The 15,648-nt window shown below is 46.9% G+C and overlaps 1 protein-coding gene and 1 long non-coding RNA gene across 5 annotated transcripts in view; one reads left to right on the forward strand and one right to left on the reverse strand.

Moving 5' to 3' along the window:
• Window positions 1–13,296, forward strand: part of Sh3yl1 (SH3 and SYLF domain containing 1) — a 27,984-nt gene extending 14,688 nt beyond the window's left edge. For 2 of the 4 annotated variants that reach the window (XM_004868302.4, XM_004868300.4), the window contains exons 3-10: window positions 1,851–1,964; window positions 4,179–4,243; window positions 6,232–6,344; window positions 7,395–7,523; window positions 9,145–9,307; window positions 9,937–10,015; window positions 10,378–10,434; window positions 12,933–13,296. In XM_004868302.4, the coding sequence (XP_004868359.1) occupies window positions 1,851–1,964; window positions 4,179–4,243; window positions 6,232–6,344; window positions 7,395–7,523; window positions 9,145–9,307; window positions 9,937–10,015; window positions 10,378–10,434; window positions 12,933–13,123 (911 nt within the window). In that variant the 3' untranslated portion in view covers window positions 13,124–13,296. The remainder of the gene's footprint in view (window positions 1–1,850; window positions 1,965–4,178; window positions 4,244–6,231; window positions 6,345–7,394; window positions 7,524–9,144; window positions 9,308–9,936; window positions 10,016–10,377; window positions 10,435–12,932) is intronic. The other 2 variants (XM_087199676.1, XM_004868301.4) reach the window with 1 other exon arrangement.
• Window positions 10,809–12,973, reverse strand: LOC106008012 (uncharacterized). Its single transcript, XR_001182559.3, has 3 exons — window positions 12,830–12,973; window positions 11,421–11,710; window positions 10,809–11,234 (listed from the first exon to the last, which is right to left on the reverse strand). It is a non-coding gene; the product is annotated as an uncharacterized LOC106008012 (long non-coding RNA).
• Window positions 13,297–15,648: the final 2,352 nt, after the last annotated feature.

The following is a 15,648-nucleotide window of genomic DNA, read 5'->3' on the forward strand; positions in this document are numbered from 1 at the left end:
GTGACCTGGCCAGGAGGTGAGTCTTTGAGAACCACCGCCTGTTGTCACTATGCCCGATGACCTCCAGAGGTGTTGCCTGGAACACTCTTCTCACACGAAGTAGATCCTGATGCAGATTGGCTTAGGCAACACTGCAGAACAGTTTCCCTCTTAACCTCATTGCACGACTCCATCCTACATTAAAGAAACCAGCTTGATTTTCCTAAGCCAGTCTTTCTGAAGTTATTTAACAGAGCCTTAAATGATTTTAAAACTTTGTTGGCATAACGATATTGATAATAACGCTGATGGTGGCTACTGTGTCTGGCCTGTTCTGCCATCTGAGAGCCAGCCCTCTGTCCCTGTGCAGACTGACTGGTGTGGGGCATCCCTGTGACCCAGAGGTCAGTATTTCCCCAAGGCTCGGTGAGCTCTGTGCACCTTCCATGGGCACTGCCTTCAAGTCTAAAGAAAGTTCGAGCGGAACTCTGAATTTTCAGTAGCAGTGCTCCACAGAGAGGCTGGAAAGTGCCGTGCACACTGACTGGTGGGTGGATGGTGTCGCCTAACACTGGGAGATGTCTCAGTGGGATCGGCACCTGTGGATTCCATAGACAGCTCTGTCTCGCCTTTCTCTGCCTCCTGACCAAGGTACTGTGTTGGGGGAGGGGTCCCTGTACCCCACTGAGAGCCAACCCTGGGGCAAGGAGGTGGGCTGGGAGGAGCTCTTCTTTCCTACAGTCTTACTGGGATCCCGATGTTTACATTAAAACAAGGGCCCATGTCATGTAACATAGGAGAAACCTACAAAACATTCTGAATAAGATATCCAGACCTTGAGGCCTCCATGGAGCAAGTTTTCCCTCTTGTTAGGAGTTCTGAGATGTAAGAGAAACTTAGCTTAGAAAGTCAATATGCAATCACTGCATTCTACTCTGTAAATGGAAGCTAATGAGCAAATGATTCAGGGATCACCTGTACTGGTATTTTGGTGCCCCTGAAATTGGGTAATCTGTAAAAACACGGTTGATGTGTGAAATATATTCATTTAAATGCATGCTGTTGTATTTAATGTTTCTAAATAGAGGCAGTTATAACCCTAGGAGCATTGAGGCCAGAATGTGAGGTGTTGAGGGGGACATACTGTCAACACATTGCTGTAAAAATAAACCTACGTGGTATGAAATACAAACTTTCAGTCTATTGCAATGTATTTGTAACCTCTTGAGGAACAAAAATAAATTACACTTAGTAGACTGGCATCTCCAAAGGCCACCTTATTTCTGTATCTTACTCAAGAATGGCTTGACCAGTGTTCTGTTTGTCAACTTCACTAGTCTCTTGGGTGTGTGAGTCTGTCACTAATTTAAGTTCTGAAATGGCACGATTATCTTAGAAATTCCAAGTTTTCTGGAGGCATCTACAAAACCTTTTGTGGGGCAGATCACAGGGTCTGACTTTACCTCCTTGGCAGACACCTGTTGAGGATGATAATCAATTAAATTTCTTGTGGTGACATTTCTGGGATTCTTTGGCTATTTTGCAAATGAACTTGGCACAGTATGGATGGCATTAAGCAGCAACATACATGAAATGTGAATAAGTGTGAAATGTAAATAAACCAGTATTTGGAAACTGAACTGTATTTCCAGTGTACTGAATACAGTACACTGTATTCATGTATTCAGTGAATACAATAGCAGATCATTTTATGAACTTAACAATCTTTAAAGTGGCAGAATAACTTCATTTCTACTCTTGAATCCCAGTTACCATATTAATAAGAGGTCAGCTTAACCATATGGCTTTAAGATTGAAGTGCTGCCACCAGCTGCCTGTCGGTCACATTTTGCTTTCTGTCTGTTTTATAGCCCATGTTATTGCGAAGGCAAAAGGTCTGGCTATCTTGTCTGTGATCAAAGCCGGCTTCCTGGTGACGGCCCGGGGAGGCAGTGGCATTGTCCTGGCACGCCTTCCGGATGGAAGTAAGTGGGAGTCTGAGAACCTTAACTGGCTTTGGTTCCTTTGCCAGCTCGGATGCTCTCATAGGAGCTGTCAGGCAGGTCTTTGTCACACAGGCTGTGTGTGGGACGAAACTGCCCTGGGGTCAGGAGGCTGTACTCTGGCAGATCCGACTCTGTCTTATCACCATCCTGCGGTCTTCCTGGAGCATTTAGTACACATGGCAGCCTAGGGACTTCCATGCTGGACGTGACCTCGAGAATTCTGTTTAGGAAGTTAATGTGAAAAGCAGGGCCCGCCTGAGAAGTCCTGTTTCTGTGGGAGATTGTGAATCTGAAACATTTGAAGGACCCTTACCCAAGCCCTGGCAGAATTATGTTGGGAATAGGATAAATGAATATTACCTTCTGGGGTGAAATCTATTACTTGATTTTTTAGAGATTAAATCAAAATATATTTGCCAGGAATCCTAAGAAACAACATTTTCAGGATTATGTAAACGTGTCAGGGTCATGACCAGCTGAAGTTTTATACAATTTAATACCTGCTGTTCTCTCATAGATGGGAACACATTGCTCTGTTAATAGCCGTTTTTCAACACATGTAATTGAGAAGAGATAATTCGCTTCTCAAACCCTGTCCAAATGCTCACAGGCAAAACCAGCCACACAGGTGCTCCTTGTAGAAGTGACCCGGCAGGAGGCTCTGGGGCTGGATGAAGGGCTCCAGCCTGGCCCTGTCCCCCAGAGGGCCTTCCTCTTGGTTGCAGAGGCTGTTTCTCTTCCCCCATCCTCCTGAGTTGAGCAGCAGCTGCACCAGGATGGGAATAGTTTAAAAGCTGCCCAAATATGGCAAGGCAAGTTCCCATGGCAGACACAGGCCTGGGGACTGGACGGTTCCTAACCCTGGAAATGAAGCTGGCTGAGGGGTCATCACCCGGTGATTTCTGCAACCGGAAGGCCTTGAGCCCACAGATTAGTTGTGGGTGGGTGAGAGTGAGACGTAAGGCCAGACTGAGACACAGTTGAGACCACCAAGGCAGGCAAAGTTCAAGCAACTGGCAGAGAGTTTATTGCCGTCTGGGTGCAGATGGGCCAAGGGCAAGAAGGCCGTTGGCCCTGAGAGGAGAGTACGTGCTGTTGGTATGAGGGAGTTTGGGGAGGGGAGGGGGCGCTGGCCGAGAGGGTGGGAAATTTTAGAGTCCCATGGGCGGTGGGCCTGGGGCTGGCGGATAAACAGGGCGGTGGTGAGAGCGGCAGGGCAGCAGCTGGTTTCCTGTTATCTCTGTGCTCCTGTGGATGCGGGGAGCGGGTCACTTAGGGGGGGTTTCCCTTCTGGTTGGGCAGGGGTCCAATTCTAGGACCTGTCGGAGATAGCACCTGTAGCCAGAGGCTGTTAACTCTGAGGACAGAAGACTTTCAGTGACTCCCACCTTCCCTCCCCTGACAAACGAAAAATATGTTTTTCTAGACTTGTTTAACATAACTGTTTCTATATCAGGAAAAATATGCACACAGTAATCCAAAAGTGTGCCATTTTATGGCACATGAAATTATTGTACTTAGCTTCCAAGTGTAAAGAAATGCATCTTGTTAGGATTTTAATGATCTTGAATTTACAGCCCATGTCCTAGGCTTCTACTAGGCACAGGACGGCAAAAGCAGTTTTTGCCTCAGAAATTTACCATGGAAACTATTTAGTATAATGAAACCCCTAGGAGTGTTTATAGCAAAGTCTTGAATCCTTCTGATCTCTTATGGCTCTGATAAAACTGTAACCAAGGACTACAGCTGCAGCTAAATTATAAAAATATTAATAGTTGAAAGTATCAAACATTATGTATGGTTAGTGGGTAGGAACGAGCTGTTTCGACTCCAGCATGTGGTAGGGAAAGTTTAAAGGGCAAGAACTTACAAGTCTGAAACTCATTATGAATCTCTAATACCTTTTAGATAGCCTCAACTTTTAAAAAATTTTACATCTCTTTGAAGAATATTTTTAAAAATAGGAGAAAATAACTCATAATTTATAAAGAATCATTTATATATTAGCATTTTCCTTCCCATAGTCATACATCAAGGACTTTGCATTGTTAAAATATATCTTTGTTGGGCCGGGGATTTAGCTCAGTGGTTCCGCCGCCTGCCTCGAAAGCACAAGGTCCTGAGTTCGATCTCCGGTACCATAAATAAATACAATACAATACAATGCAATACATCTTTGTTTGTCTTCCCCAGAATGGTCTGCACCTTCAGCCATCGGGATAGCTGGTCTCGGTGGGGGATTTGAGGTAGGGATCGAGGTAAGTGGGCCTGTGCCTATGTGCACAATCACTGTGTCCCTAATGCGCCCAAAACCCTGCACCTGGACATGGAGAGGCCTCTTAAGTGCCCCTACTTTGCTTCCAGCACTTATAGAAATGGTCCTCTGTGTTTTCATTCTCTCTCTCTCCCTCTCCTCTCCTTTCTTCTTCTTTTTTTTTTTTTTAAATACTGGGACTTGAGCCCAGGGCCTCTTGCATGCTAAGCAAGCACCCTGCCCCTGACCGTGCCCTAGACCCTTTGTTTTCTCAGTGAACCTATGTAATGGTTCCCATTTTTCTTCCTTTTCTTTGAGAGGAGGATTTCTTTCCCTCACCCTTTCATCTGCTTCCATCTTGAGCACATTTACGTTACAGGCACACCCCAACATCTGACGGGATACCTGGCAGCCTGTGGGTTGCCAGTGGGCTATTGGGACCCAGGTAGGGAGCTGCACACTTGTCCTCACTGGTAGCCAAGGGCAGCTCTGTGACATTTATTTCCACTCTGGTCCTAAACTGAGAGCCAGGAGCTCACAAGGCCAAGTGTGACCCGGTTTTCAGTCTAATCAGTGTATCACCAAAGAACACGGGATCATCTTACTGTGCTTCAAAGGAAGTGGACAGGGACAGATGGATCAGTTCTTTCCTTTGCCTCTTAGAGCTGTACCTGCCTTAACTGTTCTGAGATGCGCTGCGCAGGTGGAGATAGCAGCCAAAGCTGCTTTGAGGTGTATCCGGGACTTACCTGTCCCCACGTGAGAAAGCCAAGCTGTGCACTCTGTTAGCAGAAGTGCAGCCGAGATGTTGGCTGAAGTGCAGGCAAAAGCACTGGCCTTTGCCTAAGAAGTGCTAAATCATTCCATGCCCCTTGCCATGGCCACCTTCAGAAACTGTCCAAGACACACTTCCTAAGAGCAGCGAGTGAGCATGCGCATACCACAGACTTGAGCACCGCTGGTGCCAGGAGCTTCCTGGAGTGTAATCTCACTTGCTAATTGCAGGACTTTTCTGTAGGTTGAGAGAAAACATTGATTTGAAAACCTCAGGAAAATTAAAAGAATGACTTAAGTGAAGGCATCCTTTAAGGTCTGCTTGGACTTCCTGGGCCTTACGGACAGCGGTAACCACACCAGGCCTCATGGTGATTTCAGTGCAGCCCCCCCCCCCCCCGACATCCTTTCAGAGGTGGTTTCTTGGTCACGCTCAGCTTACAGAGGAAGCTGAGGCTCTGAGTGCCGTCCACAGCATCCATGCACCGCCTCAGGATTCCCTCTCACGTCGTTCGGCACTTGCCCTAGGTCTTGGTTTCCAGGTACACATGGCGTGATCATCGATGATCCTCGGGATAGCTCCATGATGCGCGGATTCCTTGTGAGCCTTCAAGTGTGGGAAGATCAGAGATCAAGGGCCAGTTCTTGTGGAGTCGTGACACAGGCCGTGTTGTTCTGTTCTGCATTGGGCTCCCCCACCGCAGTGGTGAACTTGAAAGACAAGGGCTTTCTCCATCGGATGTGATTCGAGCATGCAGCTGAATCCCCTTCTCCTTCAGCTTTCAGTTAGAGGAAAATCAAGTCTGAGGGCTGTTACTGAGGGAAGCCAACTTGTTCCTGGCTTTTGAGCCTCTTCGACCTACTGGAAAGTCTCCAGGGCTGGGTCTCCTGGTGGTGGGCGTGTGGCCCCCAAACCTGGTCCCCTAGGGTGGCCTTTGGAGAGTTTGGATTAGGAGGTCAGAGAGCACTCTGATTCTTGGCCAAGACAGTTTGCAGCTTCCATGGTCCTCAGTGTCCCCACCTACCCCACGGTCCTCAGATCTAGCCATGTCACAGGGAAGCTGGCAGCGGGGTCTTAGGTGTCTGCCACGGTGCCTTCTTTATGTCATTTTCACACTCATTCTCTGGCAGTGTAAAGGCTTTACTACCTTACAGATGGCGTAGCACGTACTTTGGTACTTAGTTGCAAGTGTTTTAAACGGGTGCCCTCCCTTGCAGGTCTCAGATCTGGTGATCATTCTGAACTATGACAGAGCTGTGGAGGCCTTCGCCAAGGGCGGGAACCTGACCCTCGGGGGGAACTTCACTGTGGCGGTAGGGCCCATGGGAAGGTGAGTCCTGTCCAGAAGCATTTTTAGAATAGATGTCAAAGAGTAAAGACTGAAAAACTACATTTTTTTTGCATTAAGAGGAAATTTGAATTAAAAGGAACAAGCTTATCCAGAGTTTTGGAGGTCACAGCAGACATAAAATTCACAAAACACAGCCTGTGGGATGAACCAGAAAATCTGAAACCAGAACACACAAGAAGAAAAAGTGTTTCACAAACACAGGCTGTGGTTTCTGTTGGAATTAAACATAAAACTTACCTCAGGCTTTGAGGCTGAGCCAAAGCAAGTTAAATTTTCTTAACTGATAAAGGACAGCATTAGTCGGGAAGAAAAATATTTTTTCACACTAAATCATGAAAATGAAGTGCATATATCTTATGTTTGGAAAACCTAAAGTGCATTTTCCTTCTCTGTTAATAAAATATTCTTTTTTGCAGTGCTGGGGATTGAACCCAGGGCCTCGGACATCCTAGGCAAGGGCTCTACCTCTGAGCTACATCCCCGCCTTTTTTAAATGTTGAGACAGAAGGGGAGGTGCACACACCTGTAATCCCAGTTCCTAGGAGGCTGAGGCAGGAGGATCATCAAGAGCTCGAGGCCAACCTGAGCTGCATAGTGAGTTCAAGGCCAGCCTGGAATACATAGCAAGTCCCTGTCTAAAACAGGAACTAGAATAAACCTTGAGGCTGAGTCTTGCTACGCTGCCCAGGCTGGCCTCAGTCTCCCTGGTAGCTGGGATTACAAGTACAGGTATGGATCACCACGCCCAGCCTGAAATGCTAATGGGTTAATTGAGCCATGTAGAAAAATGGCTCTGCAGACTCCTTCTGGAAGCAAAACAGTCTGAAAAGTGTCTGCCCAGCTGGGTGAAAATGCTCCATGCAAGAATGCAGACTGGCTCTCCTGGGATTCCGTGTTGGGACCCATTGCCGTCGTGCCATCCCTGCCTCACCAGGGTCGCCGTCTTTACCCTGGGCCACAGTCCTGTTCCAGCTCGGCCAGCAGAGGTGACCCCACCTCCCAGCATGATCTCCATCTCTGCCCTGGCAGGAATCTGGAAGGCAATGTGGCCCTCAGGAGCCCAGCAGCCGTCTTCACCTACTGCAGATCTAGGGGCCTCTTTGCCGGCATCTCACTGGAAGGGAGCTGCCTGATCGAAAGGAAGGAGACCAACCGGAAGTAAGTACCCGCCCTGCAGCTGGCTTAAAAGCGTGAGATGAGCCAATGCTTCAAAACCGATGCAGTTCTTAGAATTTATGGAGTCCATTTTTCTTTTGAATACAAGATGTGGCTGTATATTTAGTGTATATTTTATGTTAAAATTTCAAGATAATAATATGTACTTATAGAATATTTAGGAAAAAGAGAGGACAAAAATTCTACCCCTCTAAAACTAACATCATTTGCATTTTAATTTTTTTGCCTTCCAGTGTTTTCCTCAGCTTAATTTTCCTTCGTTTTGCCAAACACGATTACAATCATGATATATATTCACTATAGATGTGAGTTTTTTCACTTCACATTCTAAGATTATAAGTAAGTGATCATGAAATACTCTGCCAGTTGAAGACATCATATTAAGAATATTTTCCAAGCATTGTGGAGGGCATGCCAGATAAACTTGAGGGTCAGTGGAAAACGACTCATTGTGGGAGATCTCCTATTACTAGGCTCTGCGTCTGTCTTCTATGTCAAATACAGACCAATTTTGATTAAAATACAGTTTGGGGTTTCTGGGGCTTTTTGTCTTTTTCTTCTTTCGGTTCTGGGGGTTGAATTCAGGGCCTTTGCACTGAGCTACATCCCTACTCCTTTATGTTTTTACTTGAGACAGTATCACCAAGCTGCCCAGGATGGACTCAAATTTGCAGTCTACCTGTCTCACCCTCCCAGAGTGCAGGGAGGTTTGTACCCCTGTGCCCAGCTCAGTTTGACTTAAAAAAAAAAAAACTGATTTGGAAGAATCTTAAGAGGTGAAGGGGGTGCTCTTTCCAAAGAAGTCTGAGAAATGGCACCCATGAGCCAGGGAGGGATGCAGCTGAGGCCCAAGCGGGCTCCTCCACCACAGGCTGTGGGAGCCTTGCAGAGCGGCGACAGGCCACCGCTGTGGGGTGAGGACCTGGGAAAGGTCACAGCCAGGGCCCTGGACAAATCAACAGCATATTTGAAATAGAAATGGAAAACAGACTGGAAAATGTTGGCAGCGGTGAAAACTAGGGCTCGCAGAACTTTCGTCTCCAGAATCAGGACTGCGGCTTTTACTTCTGCTCTGATTAATTTGATGTAACCTAAGAATGCTTTTAGAAACTCCTGATCCTGGGCTTGGGCAGACTTTTCCACTGATGCTTAGCTAGATCCTGGATAAACTAAAACAAATATACTCCTTAATGAATTGCAAGGCTTCCAAACATAGAAAGCAAATCCTTATTTAGTTTTGATAAAAATAAACATTGTAAAGAAACTGCAAAGTCCTATGTGTAGTCCCATTTTTGTAAGAAACTTAGAAAAAAACTTAGGGAAATGTCTGTGCCTGTATGTGTGTTTCTGTAGCATTTCTCTGTGAATGTGTGCACATGTGTGTAAGCATGTGTGTGTCTCGTGGAGGAAGGGTCACACCAGAACATTCTGGTCACTGCTCTGGAGCTGGGCTTGGGGTGAGGCAGAGGTGGCACAGGCTGCACTTAAGCAGCACGAGTGAGGTGCAGGCCTGGGTTACCACGTGTATGTGTACACACGCTGCTCTCAGCTCCAGGAAAGACCCACGTCTGTTACAGAAATGTTCTTAACTTCCTGTTGCTAGATTTTATGGTCAGGACATCCGCGCCTACGACATTTTGTTTGGAGATGTGCCACGTCCAGCTCAGGCAGAAGATCTCTATGAAATTCTCGATTCCTTCACTGAAAAGTATGAGCATGAGGGGCAGCGCATCAACATGAGGAGAGCAGCCCGGGAGCAGCAGAAGGTCCTTCCATGGGCATGGGGTCCCTGTCCTCTCCACAATCATAGGCGACTTCTCCTGTACAATGCTGTGTCCCACATGAAGTCCTTGGGAAAATGCCTTATGACGCTGGGGTTTCATCTGTGCAGATTTCAAGGACAGTTTGTCTTCTGTGATTGCATTTCTCTCTGGGCCAAGCTGTGTGATACTGAGGGTATTATTAGTAGCAGGTATTCCTGAGTGCCTGCCCCTCTGGGCCCTGCAGTACCGAATGAGGCTTTCGTAGGCCTTCTTCTCCTTACCCCACCACACTCTTCTGGGTTGTTCAGAATGAAACCAAAGCGTAGCTTTTGAGGGGTCACAGCCTGTCCCCACTCCTACACAGCCTGTGATGGCCACAACTGCGGCCCCACACACCTGCAGTCGGTCAGTGGGGCCTGGTGAGGAGCCTGGGATGAGAAGCACCCTCGCTTGTCCATGTCTAACTCACTACCCAGCCCCAGTGAGGGGGACCCCAAAGCATGTGTGAGCTGCAAAGGTGTCTTGTTAGTGAGGGCATAGGATAAAGTTTGCTGCATACACCCGTGAGAAGCCAAGACTCCTAAGTAAAAACAGGTTTCCGAACTGGGTGTATTTGTTCTCCTTCCCTGCAGGCTAAAGAATTACCTCCAAAGCCAGCATTGAGACTACAGCAACCATCAGCACCACTCCAGCTGGACTCCAGCTCTCAAGGTTAGTACTTTCATTGCGATTTAAATACAATTATGATTTAGTAACTATTTAATGTTATTGTTAAGTAACTATTAAATGTTACTTAACTAACTGTTAAATGTTATTGTTAAGAAATCAAAAAACACTGTTGCGCTTTAGAATCAAATGGAAAAAATGGGTGTTGAAAAGGGAAGTACTCAGCCTCTTCTACATTGCAAGACAAATTCGCCACTGCTATAATTAGTGGAAACTTCTGTTCTTATTCATAGGATGCTTTCTTACAGCTACAGAGTATTATCTTTAAAGTTTCTTAAAAACTGTTTCTTGTTTCCATTCTCTGTATACTAATGCATTTTCTGAATCTCCCCCCTGCCCTTTTGCAGGTAATAGACATGAACATAAGCTGTATCCTGAGCTCTCTGGCTATCACGAGAGAGCTGGTAAATAAAAAATTTATTTCTTAAAATGATTCGTATCCATCTTAGAGTAAGAGACCCTCACATCCCTTGGAAAGGTTCTGAAAATCTGTAGGGGAGTTTCAGCATCCTTAGATTCATACACCGTCCACACTGGTTTTAGGAGTGCGGCATTAACAGTGCTGTGTTTCTGTCCTCTGGTGGCTGCTGAGTGGGGATCACGAGGGTGACCAGGGCCCAGCCACGCACTTTCTCTAGGCCTGGGCCCTGTGAGTTTTTTATTTCAAGGTATTTTTTTTCACGTTCAGATGTTTCAATATTATTGGGAACTACTTTAAAGTTACTAAGATTTTCTTTTCTTTTTAAAGATTTTCTATAGTAAAAAGAGTCCTTCGAGCTATCTTTTTAAATATTCTTTAGAAATTTTCCTTGAAAGGATCAAGCAGTTATTTATAGAAGGGGAGTGAGGGCTAAAATTAAACAGCCACAGAATCCTATTTTTTTGTTAGAAAGTCACAAAACAATCCACTACTGAATTAAACTGTTAAGTAATTAACCATTTCATGTAAATAAAATGTCAGAAAAATTAGGTATCAAATTTTTTTTGAAATTCTATCAGGAAGGCAGGTAAAAATAGGTTAAGAGTCTCTCTCCTGAGGGACCTGGCGTCTTGGCTTCTTGCTTGCTGGGCCAAACGTCCCAGGCCAGCGTCCTGCGGGGAGTTGGCTTCAGTGGGACCAGGCTGGTCTTAGGGATGCCGGAAATCTTGGGAAGGTTCCAAGATGTACTTCCCTTGTGCAGTGGTTTGACCTTGGATACACGTCCTTTGAGAGAAAAGGGGTCCAAGTATAAATATTTAAACCAAAGTAGCCACGAACCAGATTTTTATATTCCAGCCTATTACCTTGAAGTGGGAGAAGGGAAGAGGACCGAGGACTGGGTGGGGGAGCAGGAAGAAGGGGAGGGAGGGAGTGAAGAGTGGGGAGGGAAGGGGGAGCTGGCGCTCTCACCCTCTTGGCCTGGCCCAAAATGTGGAGCTGGCAGATCCAGTTTTCGGGAGAATGTTTTCAGAAACAGCTTTCCCTCAGCCTAGCTCCAGCTCTCCAGCCTCACCACAGGGAATGCGGGAGTGGGATGCGGGAATGCAGCGCGAGCTCGTGGTCCCTGGTCCTGCTGCAGTGTCAGCCTCTTTCCGCAGCTATGTGGTGACTTCTCATTCCCACCAGCAGGTGATTAACTTGCTTAGATTTCCAAATCACGTCAAAAGTTTGGTTTTCCTGACATTTCTTAACCTTTATCCCTTAAAATTGACAGAGGAAAAAGAAATAGAGTATCTTAGATGTGAAAACTGTGGACATTCTATATTACAGAAGACAGCTGGTTATACCGGCAGCCTCTCTAGTGTTGTGTTGTGTTGTGTTGTGTTGTGTTGTTTCTGGGACATTATTTGAGAGCCCCAGGGACAGGATGGTACCCACCTCTTGCAAGGGCTCCAGGCTGTGGTGTAGTGAAAGTGTGAGTGATTCTCATTTCTACCAGATGGATCACATTCAGTTTTTGTTATAGTGGTAATTAGGGGTTCAAAAGAAATGGGTGTCAGAATGTGGTTATTCATGTTTTCTGCCTATCTTAGGTGCATTTAACAGTATCAAATTGCCTAATATGCACAAAATTACATGAAATGTAGAATAATCAAGCCCCATGTATTTGAGAATATTAAAAAAGTGTCCATTTCTCAATATTTGGAGGTGATTAAACAATTTAAATGTAATGTCTTCTTCCCGTGTTAGCCACCCAGTTCTCTAATACCAAAGAGTGGGTTAGACACGTTCCCTTGCACAGTGTTACAGACCTGCGTCTCCCTAGGCTGTTTCAGCTCCACGTCTGTGTGGAGAGGGAAGGCCACGTGAGTGCAAAGATGAATACACCAAGAGCACAGAGAGGAAGAAGGATGCACCAGACCCCAAAACATTTCTGAGCTGCGCCCTCAAAACCGATGGCTTAGGAACGTACTTTTTATTTTCTTTTTGAGACAGGGCCTTGCTGTGTTGGCCAGGCTGGTCATGCATTCCTGGGCTCAAGTGACCCTCCTGCCTCAGCCTCTAGAATTCTGGGGCTACAGTTGCCAGCTAGCACACCTGGCTAAAAGTACAGGCTTGGGATGGGATCTTTAGGGATGCAGTCATTGCATCAGCTCTTTTCGAACAACTGTAATTCAGAGAGCTGTCTCGGGGAGCTTAGGGTTTCGGCGGATGAGCACAGGAAGGAACCTTTTGGACCACAGCAGTGACTAGTCATTAAATGGGAAAAGTGCAGTATGGTGATTTCATCTTACAGATTATTCAAAGCCCCAACAGTTCTAACCACAGATGCTTGTTAAATAGAGTTAGGTGTAGAATAATGTGTAGTTCCGACTTACAAGGATTTGGGAAACGGTCCTGCCATGCATTTGCTTTTCAAAGGAGAAAAGCTTAGGTTTCCCCAGAAAGTGTTACTAATTTGAATTCTCTTTCCTGTTCCAGGTGACTCTGGTCGACCAGTAGAGGTGACAGCGCTGTATTCTTTTGAAGGACAGCAGCCAGGCGACCTGATGTTTCAAGCTGGAGACAAAATCACAGTTATATCAAAAACGGATTCACACTTCGATTGGTGGGAAGGAAAACTTCGAGGCCAAACTGGCATTTTTCCAGCCAACTATGTAACCATGAATTAAAGTTTATTATTTTCTTCTTGGAGAATTATAAAAAAAAAATCATTCCTTTGTTCACAGGATATACCACCCAGTTAAGCACTGTTTAATACCAATTTAAAGATACTTCTGCTGCAAAATTTTAATCCAGTATGTAGAGTATTTTTCTCTATATGTAAATAAATGATTAACTTACATACTGCAGACCCTGTACTGATTTGGTCACAGACGCTGTGTAGCAGTTGACATCCTGCAGTTTCTACGGCCCTGGTTCTTTTGCATTCATCCTCAGACATCGCTAACCGTGTGGCCCTGCTGTGAGCCATGACTGCTGTGGTGCAGACGGACGCATGGACTTGGGAGCAGGCTGATTTCACGTGACCTGGGGTCAGTCGCTGAGCCTCTGAGCTTCAGTCAGGTTTACCATACTGATCGGTGAGGTCTGGAGGATTGGAGGAGCTGTTCCCATGGCACAGGACGATGGGAAGGTCTACTGTGTAATGCCACACACACACACACACAATTTCCCACTGAAGTCACTGATTGCTGCCCTGGGGTCGGGGAGCCACGAACAGAGGCAGCTTCGTGTGTCAGAAAGCAGTGTCCCACAGCTAAGGCCTCAGAAGAGTCTCCCTTCCAGGTCTGCCACCCTTTGGCCTCCTGCTCCCACCCTCCCCAGGCAGCCATGAAACCCAGAGGTCCTTCCCCTGATGGGCCCCAAAACCCCCTTGCCTGGAAGTTGGCCAGAAAGCCTGAGATCTTCCTCTGACCTCTCCTTCCTCCTCCTTCCTGCCTGGGAGCCAGCCATACCCTCTGACTCTCCCGAGAGCTTGTGAGACCCTATTCCAGAGGCTGTGCCCCATCCCCAGAGGAAGGAACATGGGTTGCACTGTACCTCGCTGGGCCCTGGTCTGTCACCATCATGTAAGATCTTTGTCCAGTCTCAGTTTCTACACCACTGTCCAGTCTCCTGAGACTTGAGAGTAAATGGAGTCCTGGGTCTTGAATCTGAAGGTTCCCTGTCATATGCAGTAATGATCACCCAGTCTGTCTTGTGTTCTGCTTTTCTCTCGTTGACCTCTGCTTTGGGATGGTGCCAGCCATGACCTTTGTCACATCAGGATAGGGGCACTGCCTCTCCACACCTGTAGGCAGGGCCAGCTTCTTGAATGGTGCAATAACTACCTGTCCCATGCAAGACCATGGACTGCAGTGGTTAGGACTTCAAGCCTGGAACAGCCTCCGGGTCTATGACCTTCAGCAGCTCATCCAGCCTCTGTCAGTTTCCCCATTGCTGATGCTTACCCCAAGCACTCAGAAGGTGCTGAGCCTGTGGGAATCAGTGAATGCCAGCTGTCAGAGCTGTGTTTCTGTCAGAAGAGTCCTTGTGAGTGCTGGGTCCTAACTGGCAGTGGACAGGACCTTGAACATGAGCACTTCCGTCTACACTGGGAGGCATCACCTGAGTGACACCAGGTGAGCAGTCTCCCTTCAGCCTGGTGCCCACAATTTCTCCTCCAAGGCTCCTCTTGCTTCCCTGCAGGATGCAGACCTGGGCCCAGGGGCAGAGCTACCAACCTGCAGCCTGGCTGGTGGCTCAGGACTGCCCAGAACTCTGAGCTGAGGACATGTGCCCTGGGAGGTTCGGGGCAGGGTGTTCTCCTGAGCCCAGGGTACTGTGCTGCTCATCCACACACACTTTCAGCGACCTGCTCTGTCCAGGAAACCTGAAGGAGGCCCCCAGTGGAGGGGAAACTCAACAAGTTCCTAAAGACAAAAATAAGCAACTGCAACAGTTTTAGACCTTGACCGGCAACTGTAAAGTGAAATGGAGAGGTGGCAGGGTAGGAATGTGGCCATCTGGGTGGGTGGAGAAGTCCCACAGGTAGACACAGCAAGAGACTTGGGAAAGAAGGACGAGAGAAGAAATACATAGCGCAAGTCAGTGGCTGAAAGCAGGGTGCTGTAGTCTCAGGGACGACTGAGACAGTTTTATTTTACTTTTTGTTTGTTTGTGCCAGTGTCTTGCTATGTATCCCAGGCAGGCTTTGAACTCCCTATGTAGCACATGGGACTCACAACGATCCTCCTGCCTCAGCCTCTCGAGGTGCTAGGATTCCAGGCATGGGCTACTAGACCCAGCTGTTATTTTATGTGTTCATAGAAAATGGTGTGTGAAGTGAAGCGTACACTAATTAGCCTGATTTCACAACTCCACAATGTTTATATAACCCAAAACATCATGTTGTAAATAGACACAACTTTCATTTGTCTACTAAAATAAGTAACTTTACAAAAGGAAAGAAGACAGAACTGCAGAGATGCACGAGAAGATTTCTAAGCAGAACCATGGGCACAGCACCCCTGAGGAGAAAGACAGCTGGAGCCAGAGAGCCAGGCGCAGGAGTTTGGTCCAGTTGTTTCTGTACCCCATGCTCAGGAAGCCGAGTTGTGTCACCCAGAGCGGGGTGACCCAGCTCAGTGTCAGGAGCGACCCGCTGTCACTGAAGGAACCACAGCAGAAGGATGGGAGCTGCAAGCCCACGCAG

Source organism: Heterocephalus glaber, unplaced genomic scaffold (genome assembly GCF_053883595.1).
Source record: "Heterocephalus glaber isolate CG9 unplaced genomic scaffold, H.glaber_assembly_v1.0 deba00001724, whole genome shotgun sequence".
Classification (NCBI taxonomy): domain Eukaryota; kingdom Metazoa; phylum Chordata; class Mammalia; order Rodentia; family Bathyergidae; genus Heterocephalus; species Heterocephalus glaber.